This window comes from Brachyistius frenatus, unplaced genomic scaffold (genome assembly GCF_029030835.1).
Source record: "Brachyistius frenatus isolate BFR_SWC_R1_liver_20210118 unplaced genomic scaffold, ASM2903083v1 Contig_402, whole genome shotgun sequence".
NCBI classification, from domain to species: Eukaryota; Metazoa; Chordata; class Actinopteri; family Embiotocidae; genus Brachyistius; species Brachyistius frenatus.
This window is the reverse complement of record NW_027211001.1, coordinates 32,578-59,817: the sequence shown is the minus strand read 5'-3', so window position 1 is coordinate 59,817 and position 27,240 is coordinate 32,578. Positions and strand designations below refer to the sequence as shown.

General features: G+C 45.1%; 1 protein-coding gene across 2 annotated transcripts in view; it reads left to right on the top strand.

Annotated features, from left to right (window-relative positions):
• Positions 1–27,240, top strand: part of tpst1 (tyrosylprotein sulfotransferase 1) — a 44,961-nt gene that overhangs the window by 3,380 nt on the left and 14,341 nt on the right. For both annotated transcript variants that reach the window (XM_069724939.1, XM_069724938.1), the window contains exons 2-3: positions 10,505–11,541; positions 24,154–24,352. In XM_069724939.1, coding sequence (XP_069581040.1) covers positions 10,685–11,541; positions 24,154–24,352 — 1,056 coding nt within the window. In that variant the 5' untranslated portion in view covers positions 10,505–10,684. The remainder of the gene's footprint in view (positions 1–10,504; positions 11,542–24,153; positions 24,353–27,240) is intronic.

Below are 27,240 nucleotides of genomic sequence, written 5' to 3'. Positions count from 1 at the left end.
AAAGTCCCGATGGTTGGAAACAGAAAATAGGGCTGTTGATGAGAAGTGTCCAGGAACAGTAGGGTGACCACCCACACACATCGCTCAGGTTTCCCTGGCGACTTGGGGAAAAGAATGGACCTTTTATTGTGGCTCCTATAGTGTAAATGTTGCATGCAAGCAGCCCAAAGTTCACACTGTCTAATTCTGAATTAGATGCAAATAAATCGGTGTATTTAATTGATAAAGGCAGTAAAGTTATTGTGTGGCGTTATGCAGCAAATTCCTGCTATCAACTTTTAAACTGACACAGAAGATCATAAGTATTGTAAACATTCAATTTCCTTTTTTTATGCTCTGATCAGTTAAGTCACTCGTTTAGCAGAATAACTTCCTCTAAAGAACAAGCACTGCTGACATGATGAAATACTGGAAAAGTAAATTGATAATATTTAACTAAATCAAATATCTTTCCCTATTTGGTTGGTTAAAACAAAAAAAATAGGAGTTGTCATCTTGGTGATTGGCGTTTTCAGAATTTTGTGGCTTTTTAATAGCCGAAACAGTTAAATGAATTGATAGTGATAGTTTCAGATTCAACACAAACATCTGACACCTCATATTTTCCAGCTCTAGAGCAGTCAATGCAGTATGTGTCTCTAACTCTGGGTAAATATGGATATAACCATCACACAGTTTCATTTCTTAATCTTTGTTTACTTGGTAAGATTTATAGCATTATCATTATTCTTAATAAACACAGCATTTGTCCATTACGCAATACAACATGCAATAATGATATTGATATTACAACAGACATGTAGTGCAGCGGCTCCATAGTTGATGAAAACAAATGTTTTCCACCCTGTTGAAGGAGCGACCCACTTCCAGCTGAGTCTGAATAAATCAAGCTGCAGACTGCTCTGTGTACTTTCCTTCCATACAGCCGCTGATCTGCTTTAGTTTCACAGTATGAAAGTGAATTTCCACAGAAGAACTGCTCTATGTAGTAATCTATGAGGAGGATTACATCACAACATCTGCTAGATATCATCAATATATTTTAAGTAAAGTCTTTGGCTGTAGCATTTACTGCCATGAATTAAGTTTCATATCCGGGAAAGTAATAAACAAAAATCCTTGGAAAGCACAATATAAGATGATGTAAAGAATAATCAGCGGTGCAGCGTTGGTTGTTATCGCTGCAGCTCCAGAACATCAGCGTGGTCCTGGAAGAGTCTTCGACCGGCCTGCTGACGACCCACACTGTGTCTCACTGCCTCACTAAGGGGATTCATACTCCTACATGCATGAGACACACACACACACACACACACACACACACACACACACACACACACACACACACACACACACACACACACACACACACACACACACACACACTGTCTGGTCACCTTGCTGATTACTGATGTGTCACTCATGGTTTATAACCCCTTCATGGTCGCAGTGAGCAGACGTCTGAGGTAGGGTTGATGTCCCGGAGTGCTGCATGCAGCTCCAACGCAGGACAGCAATGGTGACTGCACAGAGGAAGATGCACAACAGCTGTGGTATAAAGTGTGAGTGCTTCCTGTGTGAACCGCGTGTTAGATACGGGCTCACAATAGAGGAAGCTGAATGTTTTTTTGCAGAGGCAGTGTTGTGACATATTACACATCTACAAATTCCAAAAATATCATGCATTCAGTGGACTGGGCCTTCACACGTGCACCGGACCGGTCTGACTGGGTGATGGATGGAAGTGTGTGTTAGTAAGGCTTGAGTGCTGCTCGTCATAGACTGTCAGAGTGTGTGAAAGTCTTGTGGAGGAATGAACAGCTTTCTTCCAGCTGTCAATCACGTCGCTCCATGGTGTTCTGTTGGGTTTGGATCTGATCTGACAGCATGTGATTCATTCATCCATCCTTCTGATCAAACCAGCAGTGAGCCGTCTTGTTCATGTGTGTTAGTCACTTCTGTGGATGTGTCCGTCGCTGCTGCCTGGATCTTCATATCACCGTTATGTCTCTTGAGTTTCCAACAGCTTCCCACAGCGACTCCGCCGGTCACAATTATTCATAATCGCCTGATTGCAATAACTTGAGCTGATTGTAATTATTATGTATAATTGTTTCTATTTCTTTGTATGAAAATAGCTGCAGGAATCTAACAGAAATGATGTTCTTGCATCGATTTGATATTAATTCTGTTAGAGAAATTTAAGTTACAATACTGATTTTGCTTGGATATGAAACAGAATTTCAGAGAACTAATTCTGTAAATTGTACCCGGAACCCTCTAACATAGTGCATTATTAATAATATTAAAGTTTACATTAAGAATAGACCCCAAAACAGTCACATTAATGCACCTTTTATTCAACAACAACGGCACCCGAGTGGAGCGTCTGAACATCAAGTGGCTGAAAGATCAATCTCAGGATTTATGAATCGATATCAGATTATTCCAGTGAAAATCGACCACCATGGTGCTTTGTTCATTTTCATTCTTGGTATCTGCCATTGTCAGTCATTTCTTTATATATTTCAGTAATAGGCTTAGCCTAATGCTGTAATTAAGATCAAGCATCATTGTTTGGACTCTCAGCTGCATCATGAATTATATTTACACGTTATAAACCCAGTGCAGGACCAAAACATTGGGCTCTATTAGCTCATTGCAGATACTGTTCATCACCGTAGAGCTCGTCTGACTCATCGGATGTAGACCGACTATTTCAGTCCACATTCTCCCTTTCTGTTATCTGCGTGTTACAGTTTTCATAATCCCTGAAAACAATAACCTCCTTTTAATACCAGGGCTCGCCTCCTCACGTGCAAATGTTCCCCCACACTAAGTTCCCCCCGACACTACTTTGCACCATCGCTGCATCCTGGGCTTAGTGCTGCCCAACATGTCGTTGGTTTACATGATTGCCAACAGGCCAGAGGGTTGTTCCCTGTAGCAGAGCGAGGTATTGAGCAGACAGACTGAGGTGGACAGTGCAGGGGTGGAGCTGTGTCCATCCTGAGTGATGGTTTCATGTGTAAAATCATCAGCTGACTTGTGAATTCTTTGCTGTTTAGACACTTAATTCCATCACATGTTCAACCTCCACAAATAAATCCACAACTCGGTGAGAGGCCTGAGCAACCAGAGGAAAGATGAAGCTGGATTAAAGCATTCTCAGGGTTCCCAGTAAGCAGATTGACCGTTTTCCTTCACGTAAACATGAAAGTTGCAGCGTTGTGTTTCCAGCCTGTCTCCTGACTGAAAGTCGGACCGACCAGTCACCTGGTTTCATCCTCAGGGTCTCAGAGTTTTACTGTCATGTGATGTGTGACCTACAGTTACCTACAACACCCCCTCCCTCTGTTAGTCAGCCCCTCCAGGATTTCAGAGGTTTTTTGTGATTGTTTTGATCACAAAAGTTAGGTTTTTGCGGCAGATTTTCTCAATAATGTCGATGTCATGTTGGTTTTTTTTGTGTAGAATTGCGTCAATTAGAAAAAATTGCAAGTTAAGAAAGAAAAGTGAGATTTAGTGTGTAGTTTTCCTTTTTGAAGGACTAATGTGAGCACCGCTCTCCGGAGACGTTCCCCCGAGCAGCTCCTGTGATCAGCCTGGCCCGTCTGAGAGGCTCTTGTCAGAAGCAGAACTTGAAACAATCCAGTTAATGCTTTTTGTGCATGTTGACCTTTCACATGCACAAAAACCGCCGGTGCTGTTTCTCCCTCTCCGATGCAGGTGTGTGTAACGGGATATCCCAGTACAACACGAGGCATGCTCGCCCCATCAGTGAGCAAAGAGCAGGGTTCATCACGGAGAGTCTTTATTGTGCAGCGTGTTCAGATCTGTGCTCAGAGAAGGGCAGTTTGGTTCGAGTCCTTCGTGGTCCTGAACAAGTGTTTCAAATGCCGTTAGCAAATAGCAATAAAAGCTGCCAGTCCCTGTCTGATGCCTGTGGTTGTGATTTCACGGGTGTGTGAGGGATCTTTTATGTGGAAAAAGGGACGCAGGCGTAACATTAAATTCAAAACACCTCATTAATTTGGTGCAAACATTTAGGCCGACTGCGAATGTAATACAACTGAAGACAAATATTTTTCCGTCGCTACGGGCCCAGTGATTAAACCCACACCGAGGGAGATGAGCTGTGCCAGGGGGCTGGTTTTTCCCATCTGAAGAAATGTCAGATTGTCTCGGCTTTAGTTGCACAGCCTTCACTCAGGAATGGTGTGACAGGTGCGTAGAGCAAATGAAATCCCCCGGGAGCCCAAGGTTGACTCAAGACGGAGCCTGAGGGGTCAGAGGTCGTGGACGGGGTAATGGCCCGGATTGATCCTGCAGTCGCGTGGAAGTTCAGGAATGTGTCAGATCCGATTAGAAACTAAAGGATGGATGATTTTTTGGGACGAGGCTGACAGCTGGAGATGAGGCCTGCACATGGACAGCAGCAGGGAGGACTGATGTTCCTCTCGGCTTATTATTGAAGCCACATAAACAATATTTAACAAATTGCAAATCATCTGTGTTCCTTCCACTTCAATACAATCAACTTGGCAGGAGAAAATAAGACCATTAAAACCATTTGCGGAAATATCGCATTAATTTTTTTAAATTGCAGACTCCTGCAAATTGTTAAAGACTTTGCTTGAATTTGTGTTCATTCTTGCAATCTCCTGGAAGGACCGATATCTGTATGTGTGGAAAAACATAATCTGGTCGTGAACAAACTGACTGTTCAGCTCCTCACGGTGTTTGACAGGTTGATCACACCGGCTGGTTTCCTCTGTCCTAAACAGTCAGCCATCACTCATCTAATCCAAGAAACCTTTTCAGTGTTATCAAGCAACTAATGTGAGAGCAGACGTGACAGAGCAGCCGGAGGAAAGCCCAGTTTCCTGCTGGTACCTTCTCCCCCATCAGGGCTCCACGAGGTGCTGAGTCGCCCTCGTTATTAAGTGTTTAATGTGGTTTGGTTTCACCGTGACTCCGTGGAGAGCAGCCTCGGCCTCCACTGCTTCCTAACAGATCAATTGGAAAAATATCCTGTGGAGAATGAAATATCAGTAACAGGAGAGAAGAGCCTCAATTAATTTAACACAAACACATCTCGGCGCCGGTGCGAGTGCAACACGACACCGCTCTGGATCTCCACCGCAGTTTGTTATCAGTGAAGCCGTCGCTGCGCTTCACCTCCGAGCGGACCGGATCTCAATCAAACAGACACTCCCCCAAAAACAGGTCTTTTTGAATCTTCTTTTTGTTATGTGGTATGTGTTTTACTAGGACCCAAATGCAGGCTCACAGACTTGGGTATCAATTCCGAAATACAGTCTTTTATTTCCATAAATAAAAACAAACAAACGAACAAACAAACCAAAAGGTGGCACCTATAGTGTCCACTTGCTTCCAAGTCAGGAGGGCAACTCCACCGACTGGTGACTCCAACAGGTAGCTCTGCAGGTGGAACGGGAACAGGACGGAGGACGGACGGGTGACTAACTAATGACCCGACCACCAGAGGAGTGCAGGGGCAGGGTACATATATTCCGGGGAGGTGATCAGGGAGATGCAGCACACCTGCAGGAGGTGATCAGGGGTGAGTGGCTGCATCTGCTGGGACCGGTGAGGGGCGTGGCCACAGGAGGTGAGGAGAGGAGGACACAGAACAAGCAGACAGGGGACTGAGGGGACACGAGAGGAGAGGAGGACACAGAACAAGCAGACAGGGGACTGGGGGGACACAGGAGGAGAGGAGAGGAGAGGAGAGGAGAGGAGAGGAGAGGAGAGGAGGACACAGAACAAGCAGACAGGGGACTGGGGACACAGGAGGAGAGGAGATCGGGGGCAAAACGGAGGAAAACAGGACTCCTGACACTTTTCTAATGAATGAGGGATTATTTTCAGATGGACCTCCAGAAAACTAAGAAGAAGGAGTGACTTTAGCTAACAACACCGAGAGAACTGATGGACACATTTTATTCACTTTGGATTTGATGAGAGAAGTTGAATGGGAGTCTATGGAGCCGGAGGCTTTTTGGAGCCGACCTCTAGTGGCACTCGCTGGTATTGCAGCTGAAGACACTTCTGGATCAGAACCATTTTACAGACCTGAAGCTATGAACTCTTTTATATCCAGTCTGTGGGTCAGACTGAGGGAGACGGCTGCATCAGAGCCAAAGCAGCGCATTTATTTAATTAATTTATTGTACTAGCGATTGAATGTCTTTAATTGAGAAGCCTCTTTTTATTATGGCACAAAAAGTGGGCATTATATTGGTGCCAGTATGAAATTTGAAAGAAACCGGCAGGTCTACATTTCAGTGGTTGATTATCACAGCCAGTATTAATGGCTCCACATCTGCAGAGGCACAATTATCACCACTTCCTTACACTTTATGTAAAGTACTGAGGTTAAAGATTGAGATAGCAGCTGTGTAGTTCACCCTGACTGGCCTGTGACTCATCCCTTATCTTTCTCACCTTCTACCTCGGCGTGTCTCATCTCTTGGTTGCCTGCCGAGCCTCCTTTCATTTCCTGGCTTCTAATGAAACTTTGTTTAGTTCACTTCTGTCAGTCTGTGCAGCTGCTCCTCAACAGGACTTTATTCCCACAGTGGTGATGTCTCTGTAAAAGTGAATCATTTGGTGGACTTTCCCTTTAAGTGCAGTGGCAGCACTGGAGAAACCACAGACCCTTTTTGTACTCCCACTAATAGACTAAAGGTGTTGGCAGGCCGGCATGCTTTGTTACTCCCCCCTCCCTTTAACGCTGAATCACAGAGAAGACACGGAGACGTGAGATGGTGTTGGTGGGCTGAAAGAAAAGAAAAAGCCCAAAAAGTTGTTAAATATTCTATAAACTATTTAGTTAATGAGCCGAAACTGTGAAAAATTGGACGCAAATTGTTTCCAATTTCCCATCCCTTCTTCTGGGTTGAATTGTGAGTATTTGTCAGAGATGCAGCACAAATCCTCTGAAACTGCACAACCTGAGCTGTCCAACAACGTCGGGGCCTCGTCTGTGTGACGAAGCATCTCGGTGATGTGGGCGGGGCATTGGTGATGTGGGAGGATCACTCATTCAGTGATGTGGGCGGGGCATTCGTTAGGTGGGCAGAGCTTTAGTGATGTGGGCGGCTCAATCGTTCAGTGATGTGGGCGGGGCATTTGTGATGTGGGAGGATCAATCATTCAGTTATGTGGGCGGGGTATTTGTCAGGTGGGCGGAGCTTTAGTGATGTGGGCGGATCAATAATTTAGTGATGTGGGTGGGGCATTAGTAATGTGGGCGTATCAATCATTCAATAAGCATTTTAACTTAATATATATTGTCACTTTTATCTTTTGTTATGTCTTTATTTATCTTAACAATTATGGAGAACCCGTCCCTCCGAACAGTCCGGTCGGGGTTGTAGAGTTAGAGTTCCTTCAAAAATGGCCACATCAACCAGACAAGGACCAAAAGTTACACAGAGATATAATAACTTTGGCGCACATCTTCTCCACGTTTCTTTTTTCTAAAGAAAAGAGATAGAGCTGGAATCATCATAACCACAGTGGGATGTCATGGCTGCTTCTCCTGTTCATACACTTGTTACAGCAGCGCGTCCTTTAAGGTGTCAATAAATGAACCTTCAGAGGTGGCCGACATGGACCCAAAATAATGTCCTGACGCTTTAGACTGTTTCTGCAATGATGTTCTTGACATTATGACAAAATTGCGCGCGCACACACACACACACACACACACACACACACACACACACACACACACACACACACACACACACACACACACACACACACACACACACACTTAGCTGCTATTGTTTGCAGAATCTTTGACTTTGTCCAGTTTCATCCAACAAGCACTGAGTGTTTCTGCAGGTGTGCATTCTTTCTGGTAGAAAAAAAAGCCCTTGAGGAGCATTTCTAGGTTTGAATTGTCATGTTGGTTAATGATGGTTGTAATTGCTCTGTGATATTTGAATTCCTGTGCCGCCGTCCAAACCTCAGATATTTTGAGACTCAGTCAGTCGTGTGGTTTGTGATGTTCGTTTCTCGTCCTGCTGCCTCCCGGTCCTGTTTCTCCGTCAGTGTGGTTTTGTCAGGGCCGGGCACAGATGGAAGAAGTTGTTGAATTCTGCCTCTGTCAGCAGTAAACGCCGCCTGTCAGATATAAACTCTGCCTCTCAACACACAAAAGCATTTCTAAACATAGCCGTGAGGATGTTGGGATCTCTTCTGCGTACTCCCGGGACATTAAACGCTCCTCCACTGTTCTGTGTTTACCGGCTGGGAACAAACATCCCTGATTAAAACTTCATGATCCAGAGCAGAGGAAATGACGGCATCTTGCGTCATTCTGCCCCGACGGAGATGCGTCCGAGCTGCTCGGTACCGTGAAGGGGGAGTCGGCTGCGACGAGCAGCAGCCTGTCAGTGATGTCAGAGCGCCTGCTGCGCTGCTGCAGAACAATGCTGCCAGACAATGTTTAACAATCACAGTGAATGTCTGCGGCCCAGCTCTGAATAGCGGCGAATGTCATGTGTAATGACTCCACTGACCCGGCAGCACAGACGGGTCTCAACACGGCACCAGTAGGTTTCAGAAACAACACATTTCCATGCTTCAACCTGGTCACTGAACATCCACATATTCACACAGCGTGTCAAGAAGAACACGTTCCCTCTTAGTTTGTAATTAGGAGTTATTTTTTCTTTTACAGCAGCAGAATTTGACTTTTACTTTTCTCAAAGCTAGAACTTTGAATGAATGTGAATTTTGACGATGAGAAAACATCCCCACTTATCCTGATTTCCCTCCTCGTCCTGACGCTCTGCTGACACAGCGATCCTCGCCCTGTCTGCAGCCTTGGTCACGCACAGCTCCGGAAACTCCACTATGTGTCTACATGGAACAGAAATCGTTTCATTTCCACCAGAAGTAGTCTCACTGCAGAGATCAGGTTCCTCTACCGCCAACCTGCAAATACAGAAACCAGGAGCAGGTTTCAGAAACCATCCTGACGGAAGCAGCTCCTCGTCGTCCTTCACACCAACTTCTCACCCTGTTCTCAGCTCAGAGATGACGTACATGGACACTGTTATGAGGAGGAGTCCTGGTGGTGAGACAACATCCCAGGTTTTATGTTCCCATTGTGCAGAAGCTGGACACCAGTTAATGAAACACCTGCTGTAGTGACCATTGTGAAGTAGTCGGACCCTTAGCAACCACCTAGCAACAGAGAGGATTTCAAGTCTCCAACTGAATAAATACAGAACATAGAAACACTAAACTGCTCAGCTAGCTCAGTCTGGTTGGAACAAAGATATCTGGTGAACAAAGATATCCAATGAATAAAGATATCTGATAAACAAAGATATCCAATGAACAAAGATATCTGATGAACAAAGATATCCATGTTCTCATGTGTTTTTAACATTTTAGCTCCGTGTCATGTGTTCAAACCAAACCGGTCCAGCTAGCCTCCACTAGGACTGTAAGTGCGTGACTATCCGTGGTGTTACGGTACGGGTGCTCAGAGTGACCAAAAAGGACCAAAAGAGACCCGACTTCACCAAATGGGTCATTTAATAGAAATATAACAAGTAGAAACTACATTATATTACATATTATATGAAACTCTGTTCTAATTCTATTTTCCCATTGAGGAGGTGGAGGGATATTTGTAGTGATGAGCAGGATGTGATGTCATAATGATTTGTTCATAATGTTCAGTTGACCAATCAGATCTCTGGGGCGGAGCTACTTGTATATGTATTTTTTCCAACATTTTTATCAATTTTAAATACCAAAAGGCCTGAACATGGTTTGAAGTGAGGCCTCGGCGACCTGCTCTGGCTTCCTGCTCTCTCCAGCACACAGAAAACCCTCCAACCAATCAGCTGCACTCAGCCCACTGCGGTGTGGGAGGTGTGGGAGGTGTGGGAGCCTATACAGGATTAGCGTCTGAAGGCTCAGTGTCACAGATAATGTGTCCGCTACCAGAGAATCAAAGCCAGAGTCGTGTCTAGCAGGATAAGAAACGCAGCTCTCTGTGGTTTATTGCAAAGATCGGTTGTTCTACATCCTCAGTCTGTTGTCAGCAGTGAGTCTCAGTCATTTATCTATTCTCTGTGCTAACGCTCTGTAAAACAGGTGAGAGACTCATTTAGACCTTCTGCTGCCATCTTCACTGTCATAATGCCGTTTGGAGCTGTTTGCTGATTCAAAGCTCTAAAGTGCAGAAGGATGTTGGCCTGCGATCAGAAGGCCTGTCGTAGAACGGGGTGATCACGCTTCCTGACACTCGTCTTCTCTAGATCCTCTCTGAGATGCTGTGATATGCCGACAGTGAAGTGCCTCGGCGTCTGATGCTGGTCATGTGGTTTCTTTAAAATCTGGGACACAAACTGCTCCTTGTTGCGAGGTTTGTTAGCTATGCTTGATTAAAGGTACGCCGGTATGTGACCAGATCTAACTGTGTTTCTGTTGTTGTGCCTCCATCCAGGCCTCATGGAGCTGGGGACCCGCCGCCTGCTGTGCACCAGGGAGCTCCATCCATGCCCGGTTCCCAGCAAACAACCTTAAAGGGTGGGAACCTTAATTACCCTTCAACTCCTCTTTCCCATCCCTCCCCCTAAATTGCCCCCTGTGGTGATTCTGTCCTCTGCTGTCTGCGGGCTACAACATGATCGGCAAGCTGAAACAGAACCTGCTGGTGGCCTGCTTGGTCATCAGCTCGGTCACCGTCTTCTACCTGGGCCGCCACGCCATGGAGTGCCACCACCGCATCGAGGAGCGCAGCCAGCCAGGTGGAGTCCTGCCTCTGTCGGCGCTGGGGGGCAGCATGCGGACCACCTTACGGACGGGCCAGAACCTCAGCACGCCTTTCGTTTACAACAAAGACATGCCGCTGGTGTTCATCGGTGGAGTGCCCCGCAGCGGGACCACGTTGATGCGTGCCATGCTGGACGCCCACCCGGAGGTGCGCTGTGGCGAAGAGACCCGCGTGATCCCGCGTATCCTGGCCATGAAGCAGATGTGGAGCCGCTCGGGCCGGGAGAAGATGCGCCTGGACGAGGCCGGGGTGACCGACGAGGTGCTGGATGCCGCCATGCAGGCCTTCCTGCTGGAAATCATCGTCAAACACGGCGAGCCCGCCAACTTTCTCTGCAACAAGGACCCTTTTGCACTGAAGTCGCTCTCCTACCTGGCCAAGATCTTCCCCCGTGCCAAGTTTGTGCTCATGATCCGCGACGGCCGGGCTTCGGTCCACTCCATGATCTCACGGAAGGTGACCATCGCCGGCTTCGACCTGGGCAGCTACCGGGACTGCCTGACCAAGTGGAACCGCGCCATAGAAACAATGTACACTCAGTGCCTGGACGCTGCAGACAAATGCTTACCTGTGCACTACGAACAGTTGGTCCTCCATCCGGAGAAATGGATGAGGACGCTGCTGAAATTCCTGGACATTCCTTGGAATGACGCCGTCCTCCACCACGAGGAGCTCATCGGAAAAGCCGGAGGAGTGTCCCTCTCCAAGTAAGTGCTCCTACGACATTTTGATTTCCTTTTTCCCAAACCATCTTCAACCTCCGACAGTTTGTTCTGTGCTTTTACTCTGAAAAGAGGCCAGGCTGAGATTCGATTCAATTCAATTCAATTCAATTCAATTCAATTCAATTCAATTCAATTCAATTCAATTCAATTCAATTCAATTCAACTTTATTTATATAGCGCCAAATCACAACACAGGTTATTTCATGGCACTTAACACGTTAACAGAACCAGGATCAGAGGTGGGCGGAGCATCTGTTAACAGATCCAGACTCAGAGGTGGGCGGAGCATCTGTTAACAGAACCAGGCTCAGAGGTGGGCGGAGCATCTGTTAACAGATCCAGGATCAGAGGTGGGCGGAGCATCTGTTAACAGAACCAGGCTCAGAGGTGGGCGGAGCATCTGTTAACAGAACCAGGATCAGAGGTGGGTGGCCATCTGCCTCGACCGGTTGGAGTGAGAGGAGAGCAGAGAGAGAAAAGGACAGCATAGAGACAGAAGAGAAGAACTGTTGGTGGAGACGACAATCACAGAGCAGAGACATGCAGCTCCATGACGGGACATCTGGAAAAGAAAGAACAGAAACTACACGAGTGAAGGAACTGAATGGAGACAACAGATAATAAGAAGAAACTATGGGAGAGAAGAAGATGGTGAGGTATGAGTCAGTTAAAGAGTAGGAGGAAAGAAAAGAAGCTCAGCATGTAACGAGGTCCTCCAGCAGCCTCGGCCTATAACAGCATAACTAAGGGTTGGTTCAGGTCTACCTGAGCCAGCCCTAACTATAGGCTTCATCAAGAAGGAACGTTTTGAGTCTAATCTTAAAGCTAGAGAGGGTTTCTGCCCCTCCAACACAAACTGGGAGCTGGTTCCACAGGGGAGGAGCCTGAAAACTGAAGCTCCGCCTCCCATTCTACTTCTGGAAACTCTAGGAACCACAAGTAGACCAGCGTACTGAGAGAGAAGTGCTCTGCTAGGATTATATGGTTCTATAAGATCTCTAAGATATGATGGAGCCTGGTCATGTAGGGCTTTGTAAGTCATCAAGAGAATTTTAAATTCTATTCTTGATTTCACAGGAAGCCAGTGAAGAGAAGCTAAAACTGGAGAAATATGATCTCTCTTGTTAAATCCCATCAGTACTCTTGCTGCAGCATTTTGGATCAGCTGCAGGTTTTTAATGAGTAATTTGGACATCCTAACAACAAGGAATTACAATGATCTAGTCTAGAAGTAACAAACGCATGAATGAGTTTTTCTGCGTCACGCTGAGGAAGGATTTTCCTGATTTTATTAATATTACGTTGATGAAAGAAGGCAGTTCTGGAGATTTGCTTTATACGGTGTCTAAAGGACAAATCCTCATCAAAGATGACTCCAAGGTTCCTCACAGTTTTGCTGGAGGCCAAGACAACGTCATCTAGAGTAACTAAGTGATTACAGAAAGAGTTTCTGAGGTGTTTAGGACCAAGTACAAGAACTTCTGTTTTGTCTGAATTTAGAAGCAGGAAGTTTTTGGTCATCCAGGCCTTTATGTCTTTTAGACAGGCTTCAAGTTTTACTAACTGATTAGTTTCATCTGGTTTTATAGAAAGATATAGCTGAGTGTCCTCTGCATAACAATGAAAGTTGATGCAGTGCTTCCTGATGACATCTCCTAATGGAAGCATCTACAAAGTAAAAAGTATTGGGCCCAACACTGAGCCTTGTGGAACTCCATAACTAACTCTTGTTTGTCTGGAAGACTCATTGTTGACATGGACAAACTGGAATCTATCTGATAAGTAGGATTTGAACCAGTCTAATGCAGTTCCTTTAATCCTCGTAACGTCTTCTAATCTCTGTAATAAGATCGTATGATCAATCGTATCAAAAGCAGCACTGAGGTCCAGAAGAACAAGTACAGAGACGAGTCCATTATCTGAGGCTAATAAAAGGTCATTAGTAACTTTTACCAGAGCTGTTTCTGTGCTATGATGAACTCTAAAGACTGAAAATCTTCAAACAGATCATTCCTTTGGAAATGATCACAAAGTTGATTTGAAACAACTTTTTTAAGGATTTTAGAAATAAACATCAGGTTGTAAATTGGTCTGTAGTTTCCTAAAACAGCTGATCAAGAGTCGTCTTTTTAAGTAAAGGTTTAATTACAGCCATTTTAAAAGCCTGCGGTACATAGCCGGTTACAATAGATAGGTTGATCTGATCTAATATGGACGTATTAATTAAAGGGAAGACTTCCTTTAAAAAGTTTAGTTGGGATGAGCTCTAACAGACAGCTAGAGGATCCAGATGAAGAAATAATTCTAGTTAACTCAGAGAGCTCAACAGGAGAGAAATGTTCCAAGTTTACATCTGGTCCTACAGTTGCTTTCAGGGCTGCTGTTGCTTAGCAACACATCAGTGATGGTGTCAGGAAGGGTCGGCCCGATTCTCTCCCTGATGGTAAGAATTTTATTAGTAAAGAAGTTAATGAAGTTATTACTGCTGAGAGCTGAAAGAATAGAGGACTCAACAGAACTGGGACTCTTTGTCAGCCTGCTACAGTGATGAAAAGAAACCTGGGGTTGTTCTTGTTGTCCTCTATTAATGATGAATAATATAAAGAGCTTTCTTATTTAATATTAGACTCTCCTTCCAGGCAGGTGAAATTCTTCTAAATTAGTGGAACTCCATTTCCTTTCCATCTTTCTAGTCGCTGCCTAGCAGAGCGTAGTTCTGAGTTGTACCATGGAGACAACTTCCTCTGGTTCATGACTCTCTTCTTCAGAGGGGCGACATCATCTAGAGTTGTAGCAGAGATACTGCAGTGTTTTCTACCAGATGATCCACTTGTGTGGGACTAAGATCAACGTAGATGTCTTCCACTGCTTTAACACGTGGCATCGAAGAGGATAAGCATGTAACTGCTTCCTTAAACTTGGCCACGGCATCATCTGACAGACATCTACTGTAGTGGGATTTATTCCCACATGCTGTGTAGTCCATTATTGGAACTTCAGATGTTAATAAGAAGTGGTTCGACAAAACAGGGTTTGGAGGAAATACTATTACATTTTCAGTTTCCATCCCATCCGACAGAACCAGATGGAGGGTGTGGTTACCACGGTGACGGGGTTTATTTACATCCTGATAAAAGCCAATAGAATCTAATAATGAGCTGAAAGTAGAACTGAGGCTGTCGTTGTCCACGTCAACATGAATGTTAAAGTCTCCCACTATCATCACTTTATCTGAACTCAGCACTAAATCTGATCAAAAGTCAGAATTCAGTTAGAAACTCTGAATAAGGACCAGGTGGGAGATAAACAACAACAATACAATCCGTTTCTCTGCTTTCCAGTTTGGGTGCAGATTGGTACCGGAGGATCAGAGGGAATCCGTGTAGTCAGTGGTCGTTGAACTTTTACGTGTTACTGCAGAAACAGTTACTACTGTGATGGAGGAAGCGTGGAGTGAAACGTCCCTGTGGCTGCTGTCTCTGTTTGTAGTTTGTAGGTCTGGAGGGGGTTTGTCCTCGTCGTTACAGCCAGACTCAACTCTTTCATTTTCCAGAGTAATTACAGCGCAGGCCTCTCAGGGATAGATGTCCTCTCCCTCGGCTCCCTCTGTCGACTTGTTGTGTCTTGTTGGTTGTGTTAGGGTTGAGTACACCTCTTTGTAAAGTGGGGGTCAGGGGTCATTTATCTGTACATTGAGACGGAGCTCTTGGCCCCTTCAGATGCCTCCGGTGCTGTGAAGCGGCCGGTGAGGATTCACTGAATCATCTTCCATCTCTGCGTCATGCTATGACTCATTTCCAGTTCCTTTTTTTTCCCCTCAGAGGTTCTTTAATATTTTAACCCGTTTGGAGTGCATAAACACATCTATCCATAAACGTGGTTTCATTTCATTAAGTAGCTCTGTGCTGAGGTTATCGTGGATAAAGACGTGGTGGGTTGTTGCCAGGCCGACGAGCTCCACACGGTGATCCGGGTCCGTCGTACATCACATTCCCGGTGCGATAGGAATGAGCTCGGACATGCCCGCGTCTTCTTCGCTGCTGACTACTCTGCCTGGAGGGATAGAGGGAGTCTGGATGGGCTGTTAACCTGACATGTGGGTGAGCGGTGCGTCAGGTGGGAGCGAGGTATCGCTGTCGGGATAATCTCACTTCCTGCAGGCCTCTGACCGAAGCGTGCAGCGCCTCTAAACATCCCTCCATGTTTTTACAAAGTCTCCAGGCTTTCCATCATTATACTTTACAGCCTGCAGCTGCTTCACCGTCAGGAACCGACTCATTAGTGACTCAAAGCACATGAAATGACATCTGCACTGGTGTTACTGTGAGCCGGCTCGGCCCGGTGGCAGGCTCGTTTTGGTTTCACTGACTTGGGACGTTGTGTCTCTGGAAGTTGTCGAGGAAACGCTTAAGAGGTAAAACCCCATTCCTCGCCTCAGTCTGCCCCCCTCCTTCCCCCCACCAACCCCTTCCTGCCACGTAGCACCAGAACACACTCCATATCCTCCGGAGACCTCCACACCACGTTTTGTTATTGTCTGCATATGAAAACACTCATGGTTTTTATTAAAAAGCTTTGCATCCATGGAGAACTCTCTCTGTGCTTCATGAACTTCCTCTGCAGTGAACAGTGAGGGGAGGTTTCTTTCCAGATTCCAAAGATTTCTAGTATGTCCTTCTCCACTTTTATCAGTGATAAAAACCAGAAGAACAGGGAGGATGAAGTAGAGTAAAGGTCAGAGATGGAGTTCAGCCACACGCAGGTTATCCATGCTGTAAAGTAATATAACAATAATTAATTTTAGAAAACTATCCATTCAGAAAACAGTTTGTTTAAAGCTTATGATTGAACTAAAACTTTTGGTTGGATGCAAGTAAAGCTGCAATCATTAGTAAAGTAATCAATCAGCTGATCGCCAGAAAAATTACTATTTTGACGGAGAAAAGTAGCTTTTTAAAGGATGCACACGGATCATTGAGCTGTTTTGTACAACTGTAAACTGAATATCTGGGGGACTTGAACAAAACAATATATTAAATGATGTAACAAGGAATATGGTGGATATTTTTCACTATTTTCTGACATTTTGTGGAGCATTAATCTGAGAAATAGTTTGCTAATAAATCACAATTTGTGCTCCAACAGGCTGTGGAATAAATCCTGCACTTGTTTCCTGTCTTCAAACACTTTGTTATTATTTATTTGCTTTATTCATCTGTTAAGTTTATTAGACTTAATTTCAAACAGCCTCTTTCAAAATGCTTCTCTTCATATGTGGCCATGATTGGAAGTATTCATGTAAAAAATATGAAACAGGAAATGTCCACAGTCATCAGAGGGTGTTTTTATTGGAGGGGAACGTTTAGCTCAACGCACTGCTGACGTAGCGCTGCAGTCAGTCCGACCTCCGTTCTCCAGAGTCATTCAGTTGCTCGCCAAATAGTTGAGCCCTTTAAACAGAACAACAGTGGAGAAATACTCCTTGCCTTCAACAGTTGCTGACCGACATGGACGGAGGACATGAGAACGTCGTGTTCTTCATGTCCTCCTGCAGTGATGTCATAGCGAATGACACCAGTTACCCAGGAAACAAGGCTGAGGCACATTCAGACACGTGACCATTTCAAACAGCCGTGCATGAAATGACAGAGCAGCCAAGTGCTGACCTCTCAAGGTTTATTGACCTTTGACCTGGAAAAAGCTGCTGTCCCCTACTTTAGTGTTTGCAGATGAGGTCATGTGGAAAGAAGGAGATGAGGAAACTCGAGCCAAATCCACAGCTCCCACAGATGGAGGAAAAAAGCGCTGGATTTAAAGAGACGTGTGTCCGACTGAGCGCTCAGCTCCTTTATGTTTATCATGTCATCACTTTTCATCACTCTGAGATCAGTTCAGTCTTCATGTCTGCTTCTTTCATGAAGATCCACGGGATGATTGAACAGTCACAGCTTGTTCCGATCATGACTTCATAGGTTTGATGAGAACTATAAAACGACTTTTAATGCAAGTGTGCTTGAGAAATATTGTTTTACAGTCATAATGATGGTGATATGTGCCGCAGGGCTGAGAGGAAGTGGTCAGCTTACTTAGAGTTTATTGGTCCTTCTAGGAAATCACAATAATCAACACAAATTCAAGCAAACTCCACTATATGTCTAGAAGCTTTAAATAAAAAAACATTCCCACGATTTTTCCACAAAAAACATCATCAGAATCTGTGCTGAAAGTATTAATGACATAAAGTAAATCTTTTCAAACAAAACTGACTTAATTAATAAAGTGAGTGTCTGTTCTGGAAGCAGCTTTTTAGGAACTTTTATTTCCATGGTTCACTAAATACATTAAAAAAAATTGATCTAAAATATGATGTGCAGCATGATTATTATCACAGGAAGTGATTACAAATTTATTCATTTATCAGTTAGTGATAAAAAAAAAAAAATTAAATCACAGTTGCAATTTTTTTCTAAATTCTGAAATTTTCTCCACAAATTACATCAACATTTCTGAGAAAATCGGCCTCAAAATCAAACATTTTTGATCGCAATAATCGCAAAAAAACTCCATGAAATCGTGGAGGGACTGATTCATGTGAGCACAATTCACATGAATGTTTTGTTCACCAAAAGCAGACAGAATCCTCGTGGTCGTTTTCATCTTTGATAAGAAGGTTGATTTGTAATGACTGCTTCATTGTGCGAAAGGTTTAAACAACAGATTATCTTTGCAAATGACACATTGACATTTCTCAGCCTATCTTAACAGCTCGTTACTCTAATTGTGATGTGACATCTTAAAAATATAAAAATCCATATAAACTAAAAGTCAGATTCTGACAGTAAGTTAAGAATGTGTGAGAATAAAACCAGCTGCTTTGTCACAGAGCAGTTTGACTTTTAGATTTAGGTTGAGTCTTTAAGAATAAATCAAACATGAAGCACAATAAACGTCACGAATCCTCAGTTTAACGCTGCAAAACATGTTGAGATGCTTTCAAGCATGTTGTGGTTTGAGCTGAGGCACCGCGGAGACGCTGGAGTGCTCTTCAGCCGCACCGCTCCACCGCCACCACTTAATGGCGAGGACCCTTGAGGTTCTCAGAGAGGCCGCGGTGCCCTCGTCTGTCTGTCAACACGTTCACTATCAGCTTCCAGACGCTGGAAAATAGCATTCGGTCGTCCTGTGTTGGTGAAACAGGGACTTCTTTTCTTTAGATGCTACGAGACTTAAAAACATGAGGCTGAAACAGGAAGACCGAGCTGTTTGGGATCCAGACGCAGATCTGTGGAGGTCTGGTGCTCACGTCACCTCCACAAACTGATTCCATCAAATATGAATGAACGGGGACCCGAAGCAGAGCCCTGAAGCTCTCTTAACGGGCTCTGCTTCGGATCTGCTTCGAGACGCTGCTTTCCTGTTGGCTGAGGAAGGAAACGGTCAGGGACAAACTCAGACAGGTTTCTGACACAGCAGTGATTTCCAAAGAAATCCTCTGGTGAACAGAGTTTTATTTGGAGATGAAAACAGGAGCAGAGACTTTCTGGTTGGAAATGAGGAGTTAGTTTTATTAATAAAGTCAGTTTTGTTTGAAAAGGTTTACTTCATGTCGTTAATACTTTCAGCACAGATTCGGATGACGATGTTTTTTGTGGACAAATCGTGGGAATTTTAAAAGATTGCGTGAAGCTCCCGGCATGTAGCGGAGAGTTCGCTTGTAGTTGCATTATTTATTGTGATTGCAATAGGAGGGACAGTTAACGCTCATTAAACGGTTATTGATATGACGTTTGTATTTTATGTAGTAAATGTGTTCAAATTGAAATAAGAGAAACTGATGTTGAAATCGCAGCGTGTAGGTTGTAAAACGTCTCTAATCTGAGCTGCAGCTCGTGTTGGACGTTTCTCCACAGTGTGAGCGTGTCATCATGTAGTTGTGAGCTTTTTCCTCTGTGTGTGTCCAGCACTGGTTTTTATTTAGCGTACTCCACATGTGTGTTGGTCCGGTGTCTTACCTCGTCTCCAAATGGCTGCTGATCCAATTTGCTGCAGAAGGAGGCTGCAGCCACGAGCAGCCTTCAGGGCAGCGCAGCTACCTTTTACCATCAGGAACATGTCGCCCCGCCTCCTCTCAAGTACTTTGGCCACAGTGCATTAAAGTCAACCCCCATGACACCTGCAACCGCCAGCACTCCTCCTCTCCCCTGTCGGGTCTCTATCTCCATGAGAATCTGTATCGGTGGGCAGCCGGGCCCCGGAGCGGGACCTCGCCTCAGCATTAACATCAATTACCTGGCCTTGACTTAGTGGAGGCCCGGCCCAGCTGAGAGTCTCGCTCCATTACTTCTCCCAGAACAGGGAGCCGCTCCGTCCCTCCTCCCCAACCCTCCATCCCCGATGCAATCTTGATGTCTTTCTACGATTCTCTGCTATCAGCCGGCGGTGATACAGAACACCACCTTGGGTAGAGGAGGTTCGGCGATGAATAATTGACGAGCTGGAGGCCATTAGGAGCATCAGCCTGAAGGCAAGTGGTCATGTGACGGCCAAAAGGTTTTTTGTCACATCTCAGTTAAAACCAAGAGGAGGTGTGCGTCATTCCTTCATCAGTGTGAGTGCAAATGATTTAACGTTGGCATCAGTTTAAACCTTTGAATGGTCCACCGCCTCCATCCTGCTCCTCATGTCTGTTCCTGGCCTTTGGCCTCCTGCCCACGCACTCCTGAACACGCACTCCTGCCCACACACTCCTGAACACGCACTCCTGCCCACGCACTCCTGCCCACACACTCCTGAACACGCACTCCTGAACACGCACTCCTGCCCACACACTCCTGAACACGCACTCCTGAACGCGCACTCCTGAACGCGCACTCCTGAACGCGCACTCCTGAACACGCACTCCTGCCCACGCACTCCTGAACGCGCACTCCTGAACACGCACTCTTGAACACGCACTCTTGAACACGCACTCCTGAACACGCACTCCTGAACACACACTCTTGAACACGTACTCCTGAACACGCACTCCTGAACACGCACTCCTAATTCATAATCTAGTCACATACTATCGCTGCAGAATAATTAATTTTAAATTCTCAAGGAGGGAGATTCTACAAATTATAATGTTAGTGTTTAAAAGAAATGTACATTTGCTGCCTTATCCCTTTAATTACCTTTTGACCCTCAGCTTTGGGGCTCTAGGGACCACTAAAGGGCCCCTGATCCTCATGTTGAACCCACCTCCGTGAATAATGCGGCTACTCCAGGTGATTTCAGAACGCTCAGGTGTGTCTGAACGGTTTAGATTTGATTTCTGATCCAATCTGTGTCCAGGCTGCTAAGTTTCTGGAGTTCTTGGACCGGACCGGTCTCACCTGTGACCCGGGTCACTTCCTGTGTTCCTCTGGATGTTGCAGCCTGTTTGTTGCTGTGTTTTGTGGAGACCTTCAGTTCATTTTTATTTTTTTTTATCAGGAAGGTTGGCTGTGTGTAATGAGCCGGTGAAGGTCATTCTGCAGGTCCCGCTCTGTCTTTATCAGTTTATGTTCCACGTGGTCACCCGGCAGCCTCCTGGGTCCTGGTGGAGTTAGCTAAAGTGATTCCCGGCCCATTTGTTGTAGAGTGGATGTTTGGATTGCGGCCCGTCTCTCAGAAATCATCTGCACCATCCTCCTGAGATGACAAAACCAGCTCACTCTATTAATCATGCAGGAGACTATACCCGTACAGTGTAAAGATTCAATTGCAAAGTAAATGCATTAGAGGGAAGTGAATTGCTGCGTTGAAGCGTGGAGTTGGACAGGAAGTGAAGGGATGGAGAGGCGGGACTGCAGACGGAGAGCGAACTAAAAACACCAGCAGCAGCCGGGGGATGGAAAGAAGTGGCTTTTTGGTTTCAGAGGCTTTTATTTCAGCAGCAATGACATGTTCTTCATCCAAGCTGCCCGGGAGCATCACAGTGGACTCACACTCACTCGCCGTTATTTCTGTACTGAACGGAGCTCCGGTGTGTCTTTTTGTTATTGTCATGTTTTAGGATTCAAAGCCAGCGGCTGCCCTCATTCACTCACAACTCTGTTTGCTGTGTTTCTGTGTTTCGTGTGTCTGGAAGCAGGAGATTCTGTCGTCAGCTCATCGGTATGAAACTCCTCCAGAAACCGCTGCAGTTTTTCAGCATGTTTCACAATATTTGCCTGGATAGTTTAAAAAAAAGTGTGTAAGATGTGCCGGGATGAATGAACACCACGCTGATGTGTTTAGTAAAAGCTGTGTGCTGCTTCCTCTCCATGATGTTTCACAGTTACAGTTCTGGTTTCATTTAGTTGAATCTCGCCGTGGAAAAATAGGATCGGAACTGACTGACAAAACCATCACTTAACTGTTTCACTATTTATTTATTCCTGTATTTATTCATTGATATTAAATTCTCTAACCTGAATCTTTTGAGGTTTTCTTTCTCTGCCCACCTTCCTCTTCTAGTGTCTCTGTGACGGGCTGTTTTACTATTATCTGACATGTTGCATACAAAACGACAAAAGAAGAAAATAATCAGCAGATCAATCGATAAGCGCTCGTTTGAATCTTCTTTTTGTTCCTGATGCCTCTTTCCTGTCCAGAGTTACAACAAAATAATTTCAGTATAACAAATCACAAAAATAAATAATTGTGTTACAAGACATTTTATACCTTTAAAGAACTTGGCATCATGGAGGTCAAATATAAAAACAGAAACACTGACGTTTGTTCTGTTTCTTGTAAACAGAGAGTTTTCTGTACTTATTTTCTGTATACCTGCAACTTGTGTTTGTTTTAAAGCTGTGATGTGTTCAGCAGCTTTTCTTTCGACCTGTTGTTGAGCAGCAGCTCGTGTTCACGGTGGCGGTGATGCAGCTCCGAGCTGCTCTCGCTTCTGGATGTGTGTCAGATGTTGAACTCTCCGGTGCAGCAGCAATCTATCAGCTGGTTTGTTCGGGTGAATATTGTAGAAAAATGAATGTGACATCTTCGTCTCCGGCTCGTCAGCGGTGCTGAACTAAAGCGACAGCTCAGAGCCGCTCACTGGGTGAATATTTCATTTCAAACAATGAATAATTTACTGGGTCCAACATCACGGTGGATGGAGAAAAAAAAAGAGCTTTTAATTTCACTATGAAGAGGCTTAAATCCCTCTGAAGTCTGATGATGTCTGGTTGTATTGGTTCATGTTTTCCAGAAAAGATTTCCTAGCGTGAAGCTTTCAGTTCCTGCATCAGGTCAGTGGTTCTGGACTTCAGAACTGGACGTGAATGTTTGAGCTCAGAGGAATTACATTAAACTCTCCAGTGATGGTGAATCATATGAAACGTGATGCATGCCGACGTTTTAACGGGGACCCGCAGAGGGAGCGAGGGCGGGGGCCATCTTTAATACCCTTTCCTGATCCAATTACAGCCAATCAGATGCTTCCGTGGGAACAGAACTGAGGGATGGACCGGGACCAGCTGAGCTAAGGATGCTAATGAAGATCCCACACTGGTTAACAAGTGATACAGAGAGCTCTGGTCACCAAACAGGGTCACATGCTTGTCACCTGCCTCCAACGGATCTGTTTGATTCGTTCACTCAAATGTTACCAAGATTCAAACCTTCTGCCGAGTAGATGTTTTCAGACCAAACAGTTGTCAGGACTTTCTTCAGAGGAACTTCCCCTCAGAGAGTTTCCTCCAGAACTAAACAGGTTCTGAGAACGTTTTCTGTTTGTCAGTTTAGATTTATCATAATTACTTTTAAGATATATTAGGTTAGGTTAGGTTAGGTTAGGTTAGGTTAGGTAGTTACTTTATTAATCCCCGAGGGGAATTTTTTTCGCTACAGCAGCATACAGGAAGCAATATTAGTATTAGTATTAACTGATTCACTTGAAGCTTGTTATGATCTGCTCTCATTTACGTTGTCAGTTACTGTATTACAATATAAAGGCTTTTATTGTGAAACATTTTCAGGAAGGTGTTGCGCCTGAAGTCAGACGATCACACTTTACATGAACATGCAGAACAACCTGCGGTGCTTCAAACAGCATCACAGCTCTGCAGCAGCACGTCAACGGAGCAGCTTCTTTATTTCTCTCTGAACAGAAGTCACGCTGTATTTCCTCTGATGTGTATCGGCTTCAGAAATCCTGGATTTTGTGTATCTCCATTTAAAACTTTGTAACTTACTGTTAGCTTCCTGTTTACACTATTTTAAATCCGGCGGTTGTCTTATGTTCCTGTGTGTCACCACAGTTGCTATGGTAATGGGGAGAGGACCCAGGCAGAGGGAGGAGATAAAAAAGTCCCACAAAACAGAGTGACAGGAACTTAAAAGGTTCTAGGTTTCCCCGGTGAGGACACAGAAAAAAGGGAATTTCCTCCCACCGATCTCAGAACTGAGAAATAGTTCTTGCGGTCTGAAAACACCAAAAGTTAAAGGTTTATAATGAAGAAAGGATGCTTCTACGCTGAGCTAAATGGACCCACTTGCAGTTAAATCCTGAATATTTATCGCTGTATATTCTACCAACCAAGAAGAAGTGACTTTGTTCTTCCCTGCTGAACCATGTTTGTGTGTCGTCAGGGTGGAGCGGTCCACAGACCAGGTCATCAAGCCCGTCAACGTGGAGGCCTTGTCCAAGTGGGTGGGGAAGATCCCGGCCGACGTGGTGAGGGACATGGCCGTCATCGCTCCCATGCTCTCCAGGCTGGGCTACGACCCGCACGCCAACCCCCCCAACTACGGTCGGCCCGACCCCAAAGTCCTGGACAACACCAGGAGAGTGAGTACTCACTTCATTTACTCTTTAATCACTCCAACCGTTGACTGTTTGCTCTAATAGAAGTCTCAGTTTACTGGAGGAAGGTTTCAGGTGAATAGTTTTACTGAGGTTTGACTTCATGATGTTATTTTAACTTTTACACATTAAGACAAATTCTGGTTGGTTGTGTTATTGGTTGTGTGGTGTGTTGGTTGTGTTATTGGTTGTGTAGTGTGTTGGTTGTGTGGTGTGTTGGTTGTGTTGTGTGTTGGTTGTTTTGTGGTGTTGGTTGTGTGGTGTGGTGTGTTGGTTGTGTTATTGGTTGTTTTGTGGTGTTGGTTGTGTGGTGTGTTGGTTTTTTTTTGGTTGTTTTGTGGTGTTGGTTGTGTGGTGTGTTGGTTGTGTCGTGTGTTGGTTGTGTGGTGTCGTGTGTTGGTTGTGTTATTGGTTGTTTTGTGGTGTTGGTTGTGTGTTGTGTTGGTTGTGTTATTGGTTGTTTTGTGGTGTTGGTTGTGTTGTGTGTTGGTTGTGTGGTGTGTTGGTTGTGTGGTGTGGTGTGGTGTGTTGGTTGTGTGGTGTGGTGTGTTGGTTGTGTTATTGGTTGTTTTGTGGTGTTGGTTGTGTTGTGTGTTGGTTGTGTGGTGTGTTGGTTGTGTTGTGTGTTGGTTGTGTTATTGGTTGTGTGGTGTGTTGGTTGTGTTGTGTGGGTTGTTTTGTGGTGTTGGTTGTGTGGTGTGGTGCGTTGGTTGTGTGGTGTATTGGTTGTGTTATTGGTTGTTTTGTGGTGTTGGTTGTGTGGTGTGTTGGTTGTGTTATTGGTTGTTTTGTGGTGTTGGTTGTGTGTTGGTTGTGTTGTGTGTTGGTTGTGTTGTGTGTTGGTTGCGTGGTGTGTTGGTTGTGTGGTGTGTTGGTTGTGTAGTGTGTTGGTTGTGTAGCGTGTTGGTTGTGTGGTGTGTTTGTTGTGTTGTGTGTTGGTTGTGTGGTGTGTTGGTTGTGTGGTGTGTTGGTTGTGTTGTGTGGTGTGTTGGTTGTGTGGTGTGTTGGTTGGTTGTGTGGTGTGTTGGTTGTGTTATTGGTTGTTTTGTGGTGTTGGTTGTGTTGTGTGTTGGTTGTGTGGTGTGTTGTGTGTTGGTTGTGTTATTGGTTGTGTGGTGTGTTGGTTGTGTTGTGTGGGTTGTTTTGTGGTGTTGGTTGTGTGGTGTGTTGGTTGTGTGGTGTGTTGGTTGTGTTATTGGTTGTTTTGTGGTGTTGGTTGTGTGGTGTGTTGGTTGTGTGGTGTGTTGGTTGTGTGGTGTGTTGGTTGTGTAGTGTGTTGGTTGTGTTGTGTGTTGGTTGTGTGGTGTGTTTGTTGTGTTGTGGTCTCCAGCATCTTGTTGTAAGAACAGCAGGTAGATTCAGAGACTGAACGGTTAAGGTCCGACCTGCTCTGAACGTTACGTGAACTCGGTGCCGGAGCAGAGATGTCTCCAGACGTCCACCCTCCTCGTATTCTTTTCCTGAAGCGGAGCTATCAGGTGACATGCTCAGCAGCGCTGCTTTTCTTTATATCTCTGGGGCTGCGGAGGTCGACGCGTCGAGGTGAAAGAGGCGCGAACACAAAGAAGTTCTGATTAGATGAATGCCTGTAAATCATCAGGACCACCAGGGAGGAGGTGACCAGCGCCGGGAGGGTTGTTTTTGAGAGGCTGCAGCTTGCATTCCTGTGAGGAATTAAAGGTGTAGTCCTTGTAGTCTGAAACCGTCCTGGAGTCTTTTTCCGAGTCTGATCTTAAAGCTGGTATTTAACCTTCAGGTTGACCTTGAAGCTGGTGGAGATCCAATATGATGAGGTGGCATGTTTTGGGATAAAACGTCTCACCTGCATGTTCCACTGAACACAGTTGGTCCTCGGCCCAGCTTCATCTCCCACGTCAGACGTGTTTTATTTTACTTCCTGCTTTGATCATGTTTCCTTCATTTCTGTGCTTCTATTGTTGTTAAATGGCTCATTATTTGTCCGTTGTGTGTTTATTGTCATCATTTCCTTCTTTGTGCTGCAGCCTGACGACACAGTTAAAACAGTTTTAGTCATTAAGAACATGAATCTTCCTGTTGATTGTCTGCAGTAGGAGGAGAACGCATTTCTATTTTCTAACTGAAAGACCGCGGAGGTATTCGCTGATGTCTGCTCATGGGTGTTTTATTATGGAAATTGACTGGGATTTTATTTTCTCCGACTGACTTCCTGCCCGGCTGTTCAGCTCGCTGCAGTCTCCGAGCAGCTGCCGTCAGAAACAGACCGCCGCCTCTCTTTAGCGTGGCGATGCTGCTGAGACGCAGCGCTCCTCAGGTGGGAGATTGATTGGTGTTATGCTAGCTGTAGATTTATTTCTAATTAGAAAAGAAGATTCAAGAAGACCTGTTTTTGGGGGCGTGTCTGTTTGATTGACAGGTCTGTGGTACAGTCAGGTTACAGCTATCGGTGGGCGGGACGTAGTATCGTCAGGTTTCCGATCAGATCGGTCAGATCCACCTCTGGCTCCTCCCCCAGCTCGTCCAAATATGGTCACTTCCTGCTCCAAACTACCAAGATGGTGACGGACAGAATCTGAACTGGAGGATTCATAATGTTCACAAACCAACGATGACATCACTGATGGTTGGTAAAGACATGTTTTCCTGACATCAACCCTCTCCAGTACCTTCAGCTTGAACTGGACTGCTGACGCTGAGCAGTGAGTGTTGAACCTCAGTGATGCTGCTGTCCAGGTCCAAAACCTGCTGGCAAGTCTGAACAGTGTAAAATGATCTTGTATTTGACACCTCAGTATGAAACATGTGTCAAGCCGTGACTGCAGTAAGACGATGAAAGAGGGTGACACACACACACACACACACACTATGGCAGAGAAAACAGTAGTTGCCCTAAT